General features: G+C 44.4%; 1 protein-coding gene across 4 annotated transcripts in view; it reads left to right on the top strand.

The window, feature by feature from the left end:
* The first annotated feature begins 3,946 nt into the window (after nt 1-3,946).
* Hdac8 (histone deacetylase 8) overlaps nt 3,947-13,733 on the top strand; it is a 219,949-nt gene continuing 210,162 nt past the window's right edge. For 2 of the 4 annotated variants that reach the window (XR_004943719.1, XM_036175202.1), the window contains exons 1-4: nt 3,947-4,406; nt 4,934-4,986; nt 9,319-9,449; nt 12,128-12,269. Coding sequence is in view for 3 of the 4 variants with exons in the window: in XM_036175202.1 (XP_036031095.1) it covers nt 4,290-4,406; nt 4,934-4,986; nt 9,319-9,449; nt 12,128-12,269 (443 nt within the window). In the remaining variant the exon portion in view is untranslated. The remainder of the gene's footprint in view (nt 4,407-4,933; nt 4,987-9,318; nt 9,450-12,127; nt 12,270-13,733) is intronic. The other 2 variants (XM_036175201.1, XM_036175203.1) reach the window with 2 other exon arrangements.

Genomic DNA, 13,733 nt, shown 5'->3' with positions numbered 1-13,733 from the left:
CTCACAGAGATCCACCTGGCTCTGCCTCCCGGATTGCTGGGATTACAGGCGTGCGCCACTACTGCCTGGCCCAATCACTTTTTTAGAGACAAGCTCTCTCACCGGCCTCGCCCTCAAGGAGATCTGCTTGCCTCTGCCTTCTTAGCACTGAGATGGCAGGCAGCTGGCTTTTATGTGGGTGCTGGGGACCTAAACTCAGGTCATCGTGGTGGGACAGCCAACACTTTACTGACTGAGCTATCTCCCAGTCCCAATTTACTTTTGACCTTTTTATAAAGAAATGCACTCTGATGCTGCGTGGGATGGGTTGGAGAGCAGGAAGGACAGGAAAGACCTGGGAAGACAGCTCAGTTGGTAAAGCACTCGTTCTGCCTGAATTCAACCCTTAGAACCCCACATCTTCAAAAGCTGGCCATGGTGACACAATTCCAGTGCTGGCGATGTGGATGCGGATCCTTGGGGCTTGCTGCCCAACCAGAATACACTACTCAGCAAGTTCCAGGCCAGTGAGAGACCATGTCTCAAAAAAAAAAGTGAACGGCACCTGAGAAGTCATACCTGAAGATATGCACATGTGCCCTTGTTGTGTGACATACTTTTCCTGGGAAGATACAACACACAGTGTACTCACCCCAGATAGGGAGCCCACAACAGATGAAAGTATGGATACCACTCAAGTTCTACTTTATGAGCCATTAAGTTGTATTGAGGTTACTTACAGGAGCAGAAATGACTCAAAGCTGCATTACCAAAGCCTACCCCAGCATGGGTGACAGCTCGCAAAAGCTGCTGAAAATCTGGGGCACACTGTACAACCTGACAGGCAGCTCAACAAGTTGGAGAGTGTCTTTTCCAGGGGCCTCAGCTGGTCTGAGCCTCTTATGGCTCACACACACACACATACACACACACACACACACACACACACACACACACACACACACACACACAAGACCAGGTAGATATTTAAGAAAATTCAGACCAGAGATGATGGTTGCCAGTCTAGGGTAGTAGCTGTGTAGAGGGGGTAGAAGTAGGTGCATTTGAGGCTTGTCTTAGGGATGGAACTGATGGAAATTGTTGATGGATTGGATGTACAGGTGGAGGATAGAAAGGGACACAGATAACTCTTAGGTTTCCGGCTTGTGCAACAGGGACAGGTGTAAAAATGGGAAAGAGGTATAAAAGATTTAGAAGGGGAAATCAGAAGTTTAGTTTTGAAAACATTAAAGTTATATCCAGAAGTCATAGCCAACTATTCCACTCACATTACCCTGGCTATCTTAGCCACTTATAACTTCATCTTTATTTTTTTATATGAAAAAGTGTGTGTGTGTGTGTGAGAGAGAGAGAGAGAGACAGAGACAGAGACAAAGAGAGACAGAGAGAGAATACAGTTGTTTGATCACTATTTTCGTTTTTATTTGATTTGGTTTTTGAGACAGGGTCAGGCCAGCCTCGAACTCACAGGGATCCACCTGCCTCTGCCTCCCTGGTGCTGGGATTAAAGTTGTGCACCACACCTGGCTGACAGATTGCTTTATGAGACTTAACACTTTTTACCATTTCTTCAGTCGACTCCAAAGGCCACCCTGCCCTACCCTTCCATTTCTTCTGTCTCGCTGCCATTGAGTTTTGGTACTGCACATACTAAGCACACACTCTGCCACTGAACTAAGACCCTAACTTCTCCTGCTGGAACTGGTGGTCTTCTCTTTAGCCAGATCTTCAACTTTTACAGGTTTTCAGCAGCTCGCTCTCTCTCACCTCCTTCACTCTCCCCCATTATCCAAGTAGCAGGCGAGTCCTATTGAGCTCCCCTGCATACTACTGCTACTAGCCTGGTTGAAATCGGCCATTACTCCTTATCTGCACTTCCCAGTCTTCCAAATAACTCATTTTCTTACACACTGTTGTTGTAGTAGAATAGTTTTCTGAAGATCCTAAGGGGTTGGAGTCTAGCTCACTTGCCTGACAGGCACAGAGCCCTTTTCTCTCTCTCTCTCTCTCTCTCTCTCTCTCTCTCTCTCTCTCTCTCTCTCTCTCCCCCCCCCTCTCTCTCTCTCTCTCTCTCTCTCTCTCTCTCTCACACACACACACACACACACACACACACACACACACACACACACACCACACACTACAAAAATGCCCCCCACCCCCGTTTCCAAGAAAACGACGTGTGTTTTTGTTAGCCTAATATTTGAAGCCTTTCATGATCTGGTCCCTTCCGTTAAAATAGAGTCCCTTTACCCACTGAGCAATCTTGCCTGTCACACTTCTTTGTATTTTTAAAAAATAATTTATTTTATGTGCATTGGTGTTTTGCCTGCATTCATGTCTGTGTGAGGGTGTTGGATCCCCTGGAACTGGAGTTAGACAGTTGTGAGCTGCCAAGTGGGTGCTGGAAATTGAACCAGGGTACCCTGGAAGGGGGCAGCCCTTAAGTGCTGAGCCATCTCTCCAACCCCAGTTTGTATTTTTATGTAAGCTGCTTCTTCCAATCAGCATGCCCTCCCATCCTCACCAAGCACAATCTTGTACATCCTCTAAGATAGTCTCAAATGCTACTAAGAGTCCTACTTAACCATTTATTGAACACTCATCACCTAAGTACTTAATGCATATTTTATTAGGTAAGTTAAGCACCTTACATTTATTATCTGGCTCTGTAGCGATAGGGTTTCTATTACAATTGACTTATTTTCTCTATAATAATGTAGATTTCTTGAGAGCACATTGCATCTTTGAATCCATAGCTAAGCTGTACACTTAGTTGATAGAAATGCTTGAGTAACTGAATGATTACAGTGCTTTGAACTAGTTCCTGTGGAAAAATACAAACGAAGCTAACTAGTTCCATTCTCATTGGAGAACACATGCACACACCTAATATTGCAAGAATATTAAGTATTGAGATAATAAATGGAATATTAGCACAAAGTCAACCTGGAAGAATCAAATTCATATAGTAAAAGGAGTATTTTGATTTTCATTGTCAGGGAGACCTGCTTTTGGTTTTTTTCTTAATTCACATCCTCAAAAAGAGAATGACTTTTTCTTTTTAAAGTACACCTGTAAAGTGGGCATATTACAGCTTCTTTTATGGAACTGTTGAAAGGATTCAGTAAGATAATGTCCAAAGTGCCTATCATAAAAATAATGCAGATGTTTAAAGCAAACTAGAATTTTAAAGAAGTTACATCTGTGAACTTGTTTCAGAGGCCTCAGTAGGTCAGTTCAGGATGGTGTGAGTGTTGGGGGTCTGGGAACTGACCAGCTAAGCTTAAATCATGGAGGCATCCAGAAACCCAAAACTTCTGGTGTTAATAATAAACAACACTACCTGAAGACACACTAACACCCTGCACACAAAACCTAAAACACTCTCTCCGTTGTTTAGCCACAGAAGCAAATGAAAGGAAATTTGAGAGGGAGAACAGGGAGCTGCTCTTTCCAACTACTGGGGAGACATCCTGCACTTTCCATCACCTGAAACGCTGACCTTTTCCTTTGGTTAGATTCTACCCTGCAGTTTCCACAATCTCAGCCAGTTTCAAGAAGATGATAGCTGATTTGTCAGAATGGATTACTGGTGAGATTGTTAGCTCTTAATGGACAGTGATGAGAAGTAGTGAACTAAAATCGCACCACAGAATTTGCTGTCTTAAGCTTTTCAAACCATTTGGTACATTAATCCCACAGCCCCTCAAAGCCTGTTCTTTGTATAGTCAGCTGATGTCGCTGGGTGGTGGTAGGTGCTATGTAGTTATTAAAAAGTTAAACATTTAAATGGTGATATTTGCAGATTGGAAACTTAAAGAGTTGAGGCTCCCTTTTAGCGCCAAAACTTGAAATTACGGCTTTTTGTGTTTAGCTGCGACTCTTCCGCTACCTTACTCCCTTAAAACTACATTTCCCAGCATGCCCTGAAGCTGGTCTGACCTCATTTCAAATGGCCCCGTAGGGCAACAAGGCTGCTTAGTTTTGACCGTGCTGCTTGTGCCGTGAAAAAATCGATCCCAATTGGCAGCCATTTGGGCTTTGATATCTGTCAAGCCCTTTTTTGAAACTGTGGTCATTAAATGAAGGGATCTGGTTTGGGAGGGCCCATCCATCCCCGCAACTGGACCAGGGACTAGGCAAACTGTCTCCGGCAATCTACATAAGAGGGAATGTTGACCGGGGAACACCGCTGGGGCTGATCAGAGGAGCAGGAACCGGAGCCCAGGCTGAGTCCGAAAACTGTCGGATCCAGACTTTGGCTCGGGGACGGTTGGAAGTGGGAGATGGAGATGCCAGAGGAACCGGCGAATAGTAATAGTGGGCATTCGCTACCCCCGGTTTATATTTATAGTCCCGAGTATGTCAGCATTTGCGACTCCCTCGCCAAGGTCCCCAAACGGGTAAGAGAGGTCTGGATGAAAGACCATGGTTTGGGGGGGATGGGGGTGAGGGTGTGAAAAGGGGAGTACATTAGGAAGCCAGGAAACCTGGGCTCAGGGATACCTTCAGCAGAAATTTACTAGCAGTTTCAGGCACACCAAGCTGAAGCAGAAGGAAGTGGTTTGTTACCTTTGGGGAGCGCAGCGGGGCTGCCAATGTATGGGTGGGGGTGGGGGCGGGGGCGGGAAAGGAATGGTGAAGAGGTGAACGTAGTTTTTAATAGGAGGGGTTCTTTGAAGCCCTCGAACACAAGCTGTTGGGAGAAGAGTATTCCATCACTTGCCATAAATAAGGCTGGGAGCTTCCGTCTTGGTGATTTTGATACTTTGCATCTGTTTTGTCTTAAGTATACCCCAACTGTTAAAGTGAAAGAAGGGAGCCGAGGTATTGTTAGTTCTTCACGCAGGACGTTGTTAATGGGATTTTAGTAAATTGAACCTTGAAGAGACTGTTCTGCCTTTTTTTTTCTTTTATGCTGATATTTCAGGCCAGTATGGTCCACTCTCTGATCGAAGCATATGCCCTGCATAAACAAATGAGGTAAGTACGTTGCCATTCTGAACATGGTCACGAATGAAGCCAGGTTTGTTCATCTGTCTTGTAGTGAGACTAACCAGGGGAGAGATGGTACTTTAAAAAAAAAAAAAAAGCCTTTGTGAGAGTGTTCATTATATGTTTGTAGCTCAGGAGAAGGATTTGAAGAACTGACACTTGGAAAAGGCACCCAAGCAGTCGCTATCTGGAGGGAGGGATTTTGTTGCTAGATAAGCACTTGTCAGATGCTTGGATCTATCTGGTGTGGGTGGGGAGGGGTTAAACAGGGAAGTGTTCAGTTTTTGTTTTATATTTGCTTTAGGTTTTGTTTTATTTGTTTTCTAAAGCCAGATTTGAGGATGTGTGTTCAACTTGAGACTCTTAGATACTCCACCATCACCACCAAACTTTAACCCAAATAATCTGTTGAACCAAGCCAGAACTTAAGAGCTAGCTACATGCTTCTCAAAAACAAACCAAAACTAAGCGTTCTGTTGATTGCCAATTCTGTATTGTCATAAATGCAACTATTATGGAATTGGCACATGGCAAATCAGGTTTACTCGTGACTAACCAACGGGGTGAGTGGCTTTATCATCTAATGTTTAATTTCCTTCCCAGAAAGCAATATAATAGGTTTTCAGATTTTTTTCCCTTAGTATTAAGTAATTTTTAGTGTGTACATTCAATTTTTGGTGTTTCAAGACAGGGTTTCTCTATGTGACAGCCCTGGCTGTCCTGGAATTCTATCTGTAGCCCAGGCTGGCCTTGAACTCACAGAAATCCGCCTGCTTCTGCCTCCCAGGTGCTGGAACTAAAGGCGTGTTCCACCACCACCTGGGCAGTGTGTACATTCTTTAGGAATGTTTTGCTGTTGCTGTTTTGAGACAAGGTCTCTGTTGTAGCTCTGTCTGGCTAGGAACTTAAATTATGTCGACCAGGCTGGCCTTGAACTTACTAAGATCAACCTGCCTCCATCAAAAGGTATGCATCACCAAACCTAGCTAGGATGTTTTTCTATCATTGCTTAACTCCTGTGTTTGTCAAGATAACTATTCGCCTTTCCTTAAAGGATTTTAACACTTTTCTGAGCCAGGTGGTGCAGGAACAAAACAGCTTCAAAGCTGGGCTTTGTAACTTAGCCAGACTCTGTCTCAAAATAAAAATTGTAAAGGGCTTTAGGATATTGGTCAGCAGGTAGAACACTTGTCTAACATCCATGAGGCCTAAGTTCCTGCCCACAAAATTAACATTGAAATGTTTTATTGCAAACAAGATGTTAAAGGAAGACTTAAGGAGAGGCTGTCAGCATTCTCTAGTTGGGGATTCGGGGAAATACATGGGAAGGTGCTGTAAGAGGGAACATTCAGAGAGGCTGGGAAATATAATCCAATATGACTGTGATTGTGAAAAAACTGAGACTGGGTCTCTACATAGTCCAGGCTGCCCTGGAACTTGATATGAGAGAAGAAGCTGGCCTTGAACTCACAGAGATCCTCCTGCCTCTGCCTCCTGAGTGCTGGGATTAAAGGCGTGTGCCACCACTGCCTGGCTTCTTTATATTTTGATTTTAAACATTGTAAAAATATTTTTAATTACTTAATTAGAATAATTTATCTTAGTGTTTTATTACCTTGCATTTATATCTTTTGATGGGTGTTGAATGGGTGTGCAGGTCAGAAGACAACTTGGCAGGAGTTGGTTCTCTCCTTCCGCCATGTGGGGCCTGGGATTGAACTCAGGGCATCAGACTTGGCAGCAAGTGCTGGCTCCTGCTGGGCCGTCTTACTGGCCCTGAGATTTTTATTTTAATGGACAACTTTTTCACTTCTCATGGTATAGATGTGTACTTAAACAAAAAACAAGGATCCTTGATTTTTGACTGTATATTTAACTTTTGAAGTTGAACCACACGATTTCAAATACCTTGGTTATACTATTTTCCTAAATATCCTTACCTATATTAATTCACAATAACCTCATGGCTCTACTCCCATTTGGAAACTATACATGGCTACCTCTCTGTGGCTAGAATAGCCCTCCTTCAATTTGAATGGGCAATCATCTTGTTAAGATTGATACTAAGCCAGGTGGTGGCAGCAGCGGCGGGCGGTGCACACCTTTAATCCCAGCACTTGGGAGGCAGAGGCAGGCGGATCTCTGTGAGTTTGAGGCCAGCCTGGTCTACAAAGTGAGTTCTGGGACAGCTAGGGCTGTTACACAGAGGAAGCCTGTCTTGAAAAACCAGTGTGTGTGTGTGCGTGTGTGTGTGTGTGTGTGTGTGTGCGCGTGTGTGTGTGTGTGTGTGTGTGTGTGTGTGTTCGTGTGTGTGTGTGTGTGTGTGTGTGTGTGTGTTCGTTCATTTGTTCTTAATAGAATACAAATTGTGGTTCATTGGGCCTAGTGTGAGACTTGAGCTCTGCCTTTCTAAGAAATGTCATGCTGCTAGTGTGTTGACTACCCATGCAGTGGCAAAGGTTGGAGAACGTACCTGCAGCAGAATCCAGAAGAAACAATGGGGACTCAGCAGGTTCGAGGCCAAAAATTCCATGTAACTTGCTTCCGCCCTTCTCTCATTTCCTCCTTTTCTCACTGCGAGGCTCTAGCCGTTTGTTCCTTCTTCCTCTGGGAGACAAATGGAAGAGACCAAGTAATAGAAACTTGATGTTTGAGGACACGGGAGAGAGGAAGCAGGAAGTAAGAGCACTTGCTGTACAAGCACTAGGACGCAAGTTCAAATCCCCCAAATCCACAGGAAAAGCTGGGTGGTGTCACACATACATGTAACCCAGTGTCTCGACACGGGTAGACAAGAGTCAGAAAATTTTCTGGGTCTTGCTGATCACCAATGTAACTAACTCCAGGTTCAGATTCAGTGAGAGACTGTGCCTCTGTGCATATATACAGGCTTGCAAAACCCATGCATGTGTGCCCAAACAGCACCACCCCCATAAATAAATACTTTCTACATCTGACTTCTCTTTTTTTTTTTTTTGACAGTGTCCTGGGGACCGAACCCAGGGCCTTGTGCTTGCTAGGCAAGCACTCTACCACTGAGCTAAATCCCCAAGCCCAGAGACAGTGTCGTATAGAGCCCAGTTTGGTGTGGAACCTGTTGTGTAGCCTAGGCTAGCCTCACACTCATGGCCCTCCTTCCTCTCAAGTGCTCTGATTACGGACATTTGCCGCCATGTCTCACATGTTACCTTTCTACTGCTTTTTTCCTCAGTGTTGTGCACGTCAGGCAGCTGTTGAATAACTCCCAGCATCCTCAGCGCAGTTTCCCTACTCTGTACTCTAATACTGATGATAGTTGTCCAGGAAAGTTTGTATTTAAGTCCACTGAGTTGACCCATTTTACAAATGAGAAAGCTGAGGCACAGAAGAGTCAACTCACGTGAAGTTGGCAGAAGCAGTAAGTACAGAGTGAGGGAAGGAATCCAGATCTCTGGCTCAGGATTCTGTGTGGTAACCCCGCTGCCCATTAAACTAGACAGGGCTCAGCACCAAAACTAACATGAGTGACTACACATCTGACTGAAAGGATTACCTAGTCCAAGCAGAAAGAAACTCACTCAAATGTAAAGAGTTTTATTGACTAGCTGTAACTCACAGAGAGAAGTTGATACTTCAGTCTTTTTAAAATAGGGTTTTATCATTACTTATTTTATGTGTCTGGGTGCTTTGCTTGCAGGTGTGTGCATGTGTGTGCATGTGTGCCTGGTACCTGTGGAGGTCCGATAAGGGGGTCAGATCTGGAACTGGAGTTATGCATGGTTGTAAGTCACCAGGTAGAGTTGAGAACTGAACCCCAGTCCTCTGCAAAAGCAGCAAGTTCTCTTAACCCCTGAGCCATCTCTCTGTCTCCAGAGTTCTTTTAATTTTTAACAAAATTTGTATATTAGGGAATGTGCGTGCCACAGAGCACACATGGAGGTTGAGGGCACATTGCCAGGGTAGTCGGTTCTCTCCTCTACAATATGGGCCCCAGGGATTAAACTCAGGTTGACAGTTGATGGCAGGTGCCTTTAGCCACTGAGCCATCCTGCTGGCCCTGGGTTAGTGATGCATGAGCATCTGTTTGAGTTAAATATAATTTTTCAGTTGTGTTCCCTACCTAAAAACTAAATGACAAAGTTGTCCTCTTGTCTCTTATTAGTGGGGTCAATATCATAAGAAGTGAAGACTGGGCTGTGCAGTGGAGGACATGGTGTGTTTATGACTTCACTGGACCCAGAAGCTGGGACTTGTCTTTTCTCTTCAGTCTGTTGGCTGCTGTTTCCAGCACCTTACATCTGGGTCTGACTCACTTCCATATGTTCGTTCTGTTATTATTAGGATAGTGAAGCCCAAAGTGGCCTCCATGGAGGAGATGGCCAGCTTCCACACTGATGCCTATCTGCAACATCTCCAGAAGGTCAGCCAAGAAGGTGATGAGGATCACCCAGACTCCATAGAATATGGACTAGGTAAGGTTCTCTCAGGCAACAATGGGTGATCAATAGACTGCACCTGCAGATTACATTACTTAATTTGCCACTCTATGTTTATGTATGTTGTAAGTATGCATGCTCGTGTGGGGTGGTATGCATGTGTCAGCTAGTACATAGGTGGTATAAAAGGTCAACACTGGGTGTCTTCTTTTTTGTTTGTTTGTTTGTTTTAAACAGAGTTTCTCTGTGTAGCCCTGGCTGTCCTAGAACTTGCTCTGTAGACCAGGCTGGCCTCAAACTCACAGAGATCCTCCTGCTTTGCTCCTGAGTGTTGGGATTATGGGCATGCACCACCACCGCCTGGCTCTGGGTGTCTTCTTTAATCACTCCCCACTGCTGTGGGATGTCCTGTATGCTGTGATTGATTGATAAATAAAACACTGATTGGCCAGTAGCCAGGCAGGAAGGATAGTGTAGACGGGACAGGGAGAGAGGAGAATGCTGGGCGGAAGAAGGCTGAGACAGAGAGACACTGCCAGCCGCTACGAGGAAAAGCATGATGTAAGATACCAGTAAGCCACAGCCATATGGCAAGGTATAGATTAATACAAATGTGTTAATTTAAGATCTAGATCTAGCTAGCAAGAAGCCTGAGCCATTAGGCCAAACAGTTTAAATAATATAAGTGTTTGTGTGTTTGAGTCTGAGTGGCTGCCAGCCTGGGCGGGACTGGAGATAGTTCTAGCTACACTCCACCTTCATTTTTGAGTCTCTCACTGAACTTGAACCTCACCATTTGACTAGGTTGGACAGCCAATGATCTCCAAGAATCTACTTGTCCCCACTCCTCCAGTGCTAAGGTTACACATTCATGCCTCCTGTGCCAGCTTTTACAAGGGTGCTAGGAATCTGAACTCAGGCCCTCATCCTTGTGTGCCAGGCATTTTACTTACTGAGCTACTTCGCAAACCCTTAATACTTTTTCTTTTCTATCTTTATTTTAAATTGTATGTGTATGCGTGTGTGCCTGAGTGTATGTATGTGTACCATGTGTATGCAGTGCCAGTGGAGGTCAGAAGAGGCCTTAGATCTCTTGGAACTGAAGTTATAGATAGTTGGGAGCTGCCACGTGTGTTGTAGAATATTATTTTAAGGTGTGTTACTTTTGTTTCTGTTGCATTTGTTTAACTCTGTGAAGCTGTGTTACTGTGCCTGTCTAAAACACCTGATGGTCTAATAAAGAGCTGAATGGCCAATGGCTAGGCAGGAAAGGGATAGGCAGGGCTGGCAAGCAGAGAGAATAAATAGAGGGAGAAATCTGGGAAGAGGGAAGCTAGGAGCTATAGAAGAAGGAGGACTCCAGGGGCCAGTCATCCAGATACACTGTAAGCCATGGAATAAGAGTAAGATTTTCAGAAATAAGATAATGGGAAAAGCCCAGAGACAAAAGGTAGATGGGATAATTTAAGTTAAGGAAAGCTGGCTAGAAACTAAGCCAAGCTAAGGCTGGGCATTCATAAGTAAGAATAAGCCTCCATGTGTGATTTATTTGGGAGCTGGATGATGGGCCCCCCAAAAGAGCCAAAACAACCAACAACACACGTGGATCCTGGGAAATGAACCCAGGTCCTCTGGAAGAGCAATAAATGCTCTTAACTGCTAGCCATCTCTCTGGCCCAATACTTTTAAATTAAGAAATAATATAACCGGTGTGTGTGTATGTGTGTGTGCATGTGTATCTGTGTCTCTGTGTCTGTCTGCCTTGTCTGTCTGTGTCTCTGTGCCTGTGTGTGTGTTATTAAGGTGAACCCTGAGCCTGGGATATGCTAGTGAAGCACCCTGGGGATATATATATATATCCCCAACTGTTCACTTTAACCCCTCAGTTCAGTCATACTGTGTACACTATATGGACCGAACATAACTGAATGATGAACCTGATGGAGAAGAACCCTTTTGATGTTGAGATTCTAAGGGCAGCACTTAGATCTACTCTGGCTATATACATGTCAGTTCAGCTATTCTATAATCATAGGTTTCAAGTATAGATTTATTTGGTTTGAGTCTTTTTTTTTTTTTGAGACACAGTCTCACTGTATAGCCCTGGCTGGCCTGGAACTCACCTCCCTCTGCCCTCCAAGTCCTGGGATTAAAGGTGCATGTCACCATGCATGGCATTAGGTAAATATTTAAATTCTGGCTAAGTTTCCTACCTTATCAACAGATGCACTAAAAAAAAAAAAAAAAATCAGAGTGAACTGTCAACAGCATACTCTTGAATAGGTGTGTCCAACTTGTAGCTTATGGGCCACAAGCTTTCCCAGATAGCTATGAATGGGGCCCAACACATTTGTAGGTGACAGCAACATACTGTGATGTCAAAGGTTAGGCTAGGCACCCCTGTACTAGAGAAACTGTGTGGGTTAATAGAAAGACACTAGATTAGCAATCAAAAGACCTGGTCCCGGGCCTGGTTCTATGTGACCCCTGGCAAAATGCATCCCCTCTTGGGCCTTGATTGATTGCTGATGGGATATGAGAAGTTAATCTGGATGGCTTTATCCTTTCTAGCACTAACATTGGAAAGCCTTCCCTCCCTAACACTGGAGATGATTTTTGCACAGAAGCTTCTTAGACCATGCTGTTGTCATGACTTAACCTACCCTTCCTCCCCCAGATCCTCTTTAACGGACTTTTCTGGGTTCTGCCCCCAGGTTACGACTGCCCAGCCACACAAGGGATATTTGACTATGCAGCAGCTATAGGAGGAGCTACAATCACAGCCGCCCAGTGCCTGATTGATGGGAAGTGTAAAATAGCGATTAACTGGTCTGGAGGGTGGCATCACGCAAAGAAGTAAGGAAATGGCCTTTCTGCTTTCTAACCCCTTCCTTGGTCAATCTCTCAGTTAGATAAACTTGTACACTTGTTATACTGACACTTATGGGAACCACGTACGTGTCTAGCATTTTATAAGGTGTTTGGAAAAGACGCAAGAAAGCTAGATGACCTAATAGAGTGGAAAGCACTCCATTGAAAGTCAGGGCATCTGGCTGTGTGCCTAGTTTCCCTGAACACTTGGCCAGACCTTCCTAGGCTCCAGTTTCTTTATCAGTCAAGGGACAGGGAGAAGGATGTAACTAGACAACCTACTTGGAAATCCCGTCTCGGGGACTTGGCTCTAGGAACAGGAACAGAACTGGACTAGTTAGAAGATGATATAAATCATGACACTAAGGGAATATGTCTAGTATATAAGATAAATAGACTGTCAGTATGGAGAAATTAATCATAGAAGTCTTGGGAGAGGTGCGTTTCAGAGCTCATACTTGATATAAGTAAGAAATGGGTTTTGGAATAAGTAGATCATTGATGAGGATAGACATAGAACAAAAGACTTCAAAATAATCAAGGAAAGTGTGTCCAAGGAAAGTGATAACATGACTGTCTCTAAGGGAAAAGTGGATCGTCTTAGGTACTGCTTGCTTAGAGGAAAAAAAAGGCCTTTTAGAATTTTGTGTTTGCGTGAGTAACTTGCTACTCTGACAAGAACCCCATGCTGCCTTCCACATCTGGCATCATGCTGGGTTAGTACTGCTTAATACTTGCTAGGGAAGGGGGTTTCACAACTGAATTTATCAATGTGCCGCCTGGGTGAAAGAAAGCAGCTGTCTTACTGACTGCCAGTGTATCATTTGCAAATCAGCGAGTGCAGCCGACCAAGACAGTGGTCTTCAGTCAAAAGAAACCAGCATTTGATTCTTTCAGACTGCAAGGCACCACAATTTTAGCGTATGCAAATTTACGTAATACTATGGTGTTCTCTCCCAAATGGACAGATTTGCTGGCCAAAGAAGTCCTTGTAAAACTAAATAACTACAATCTCCTGCCTAGACAATAGAAAACTGATGTTTTAGTAATGATTTCACATGGTCTTAAACAAAGAGAACAGCCTGCTTTTGTTAGCTTTTTTTTCCCCTAAGTTCAAAGTTAAAACAAGATTTTTTTTCTTGTTGAAGCTGAAGAATGAAGAGAAGGGCACCCAGGCCTCTCTATCCTCTGGGCATAGGGAGTAAGGAAGTCCTGTGCTTTCACCAGCAGTGCCTGCTCTGGCAAGCGTGCTGTCACCCCTCAAGCTTCCATTTACCGCAGAAGGGTTCGGGTCACTTTCAGACCTTGCCACCTCTTAGCACTGGCTTCCTGCCAAGGGCTGTCCACTCTAATGGAGTCAGTCGCGGCTGGCAGGCCGCATGCAGGTGTGAAGGAACTCACATGTCATTACCTGTTGAAGACAGCTGTCAGCTGCTCCTGTCTCGAAAC

Source organism: Onychomys torridus, chromosome X, assembly GCF_903995425.1.
Source record: "Onychomys torridus chromosome X, mOncTor1.1, whole genome shotgun sequence".
Taxonomy (NCBI): Eukaryota; Metazoa; Chordata; class Mammalia; order Rodentia; family Cricetidae; genus Onychomys; species Onychomys torridus.
The sequence above is the reverse complement of the archived record's forward strand: the minus strand, read 5'-3'. Positions and strand labels throughout refer to the sequence as shown.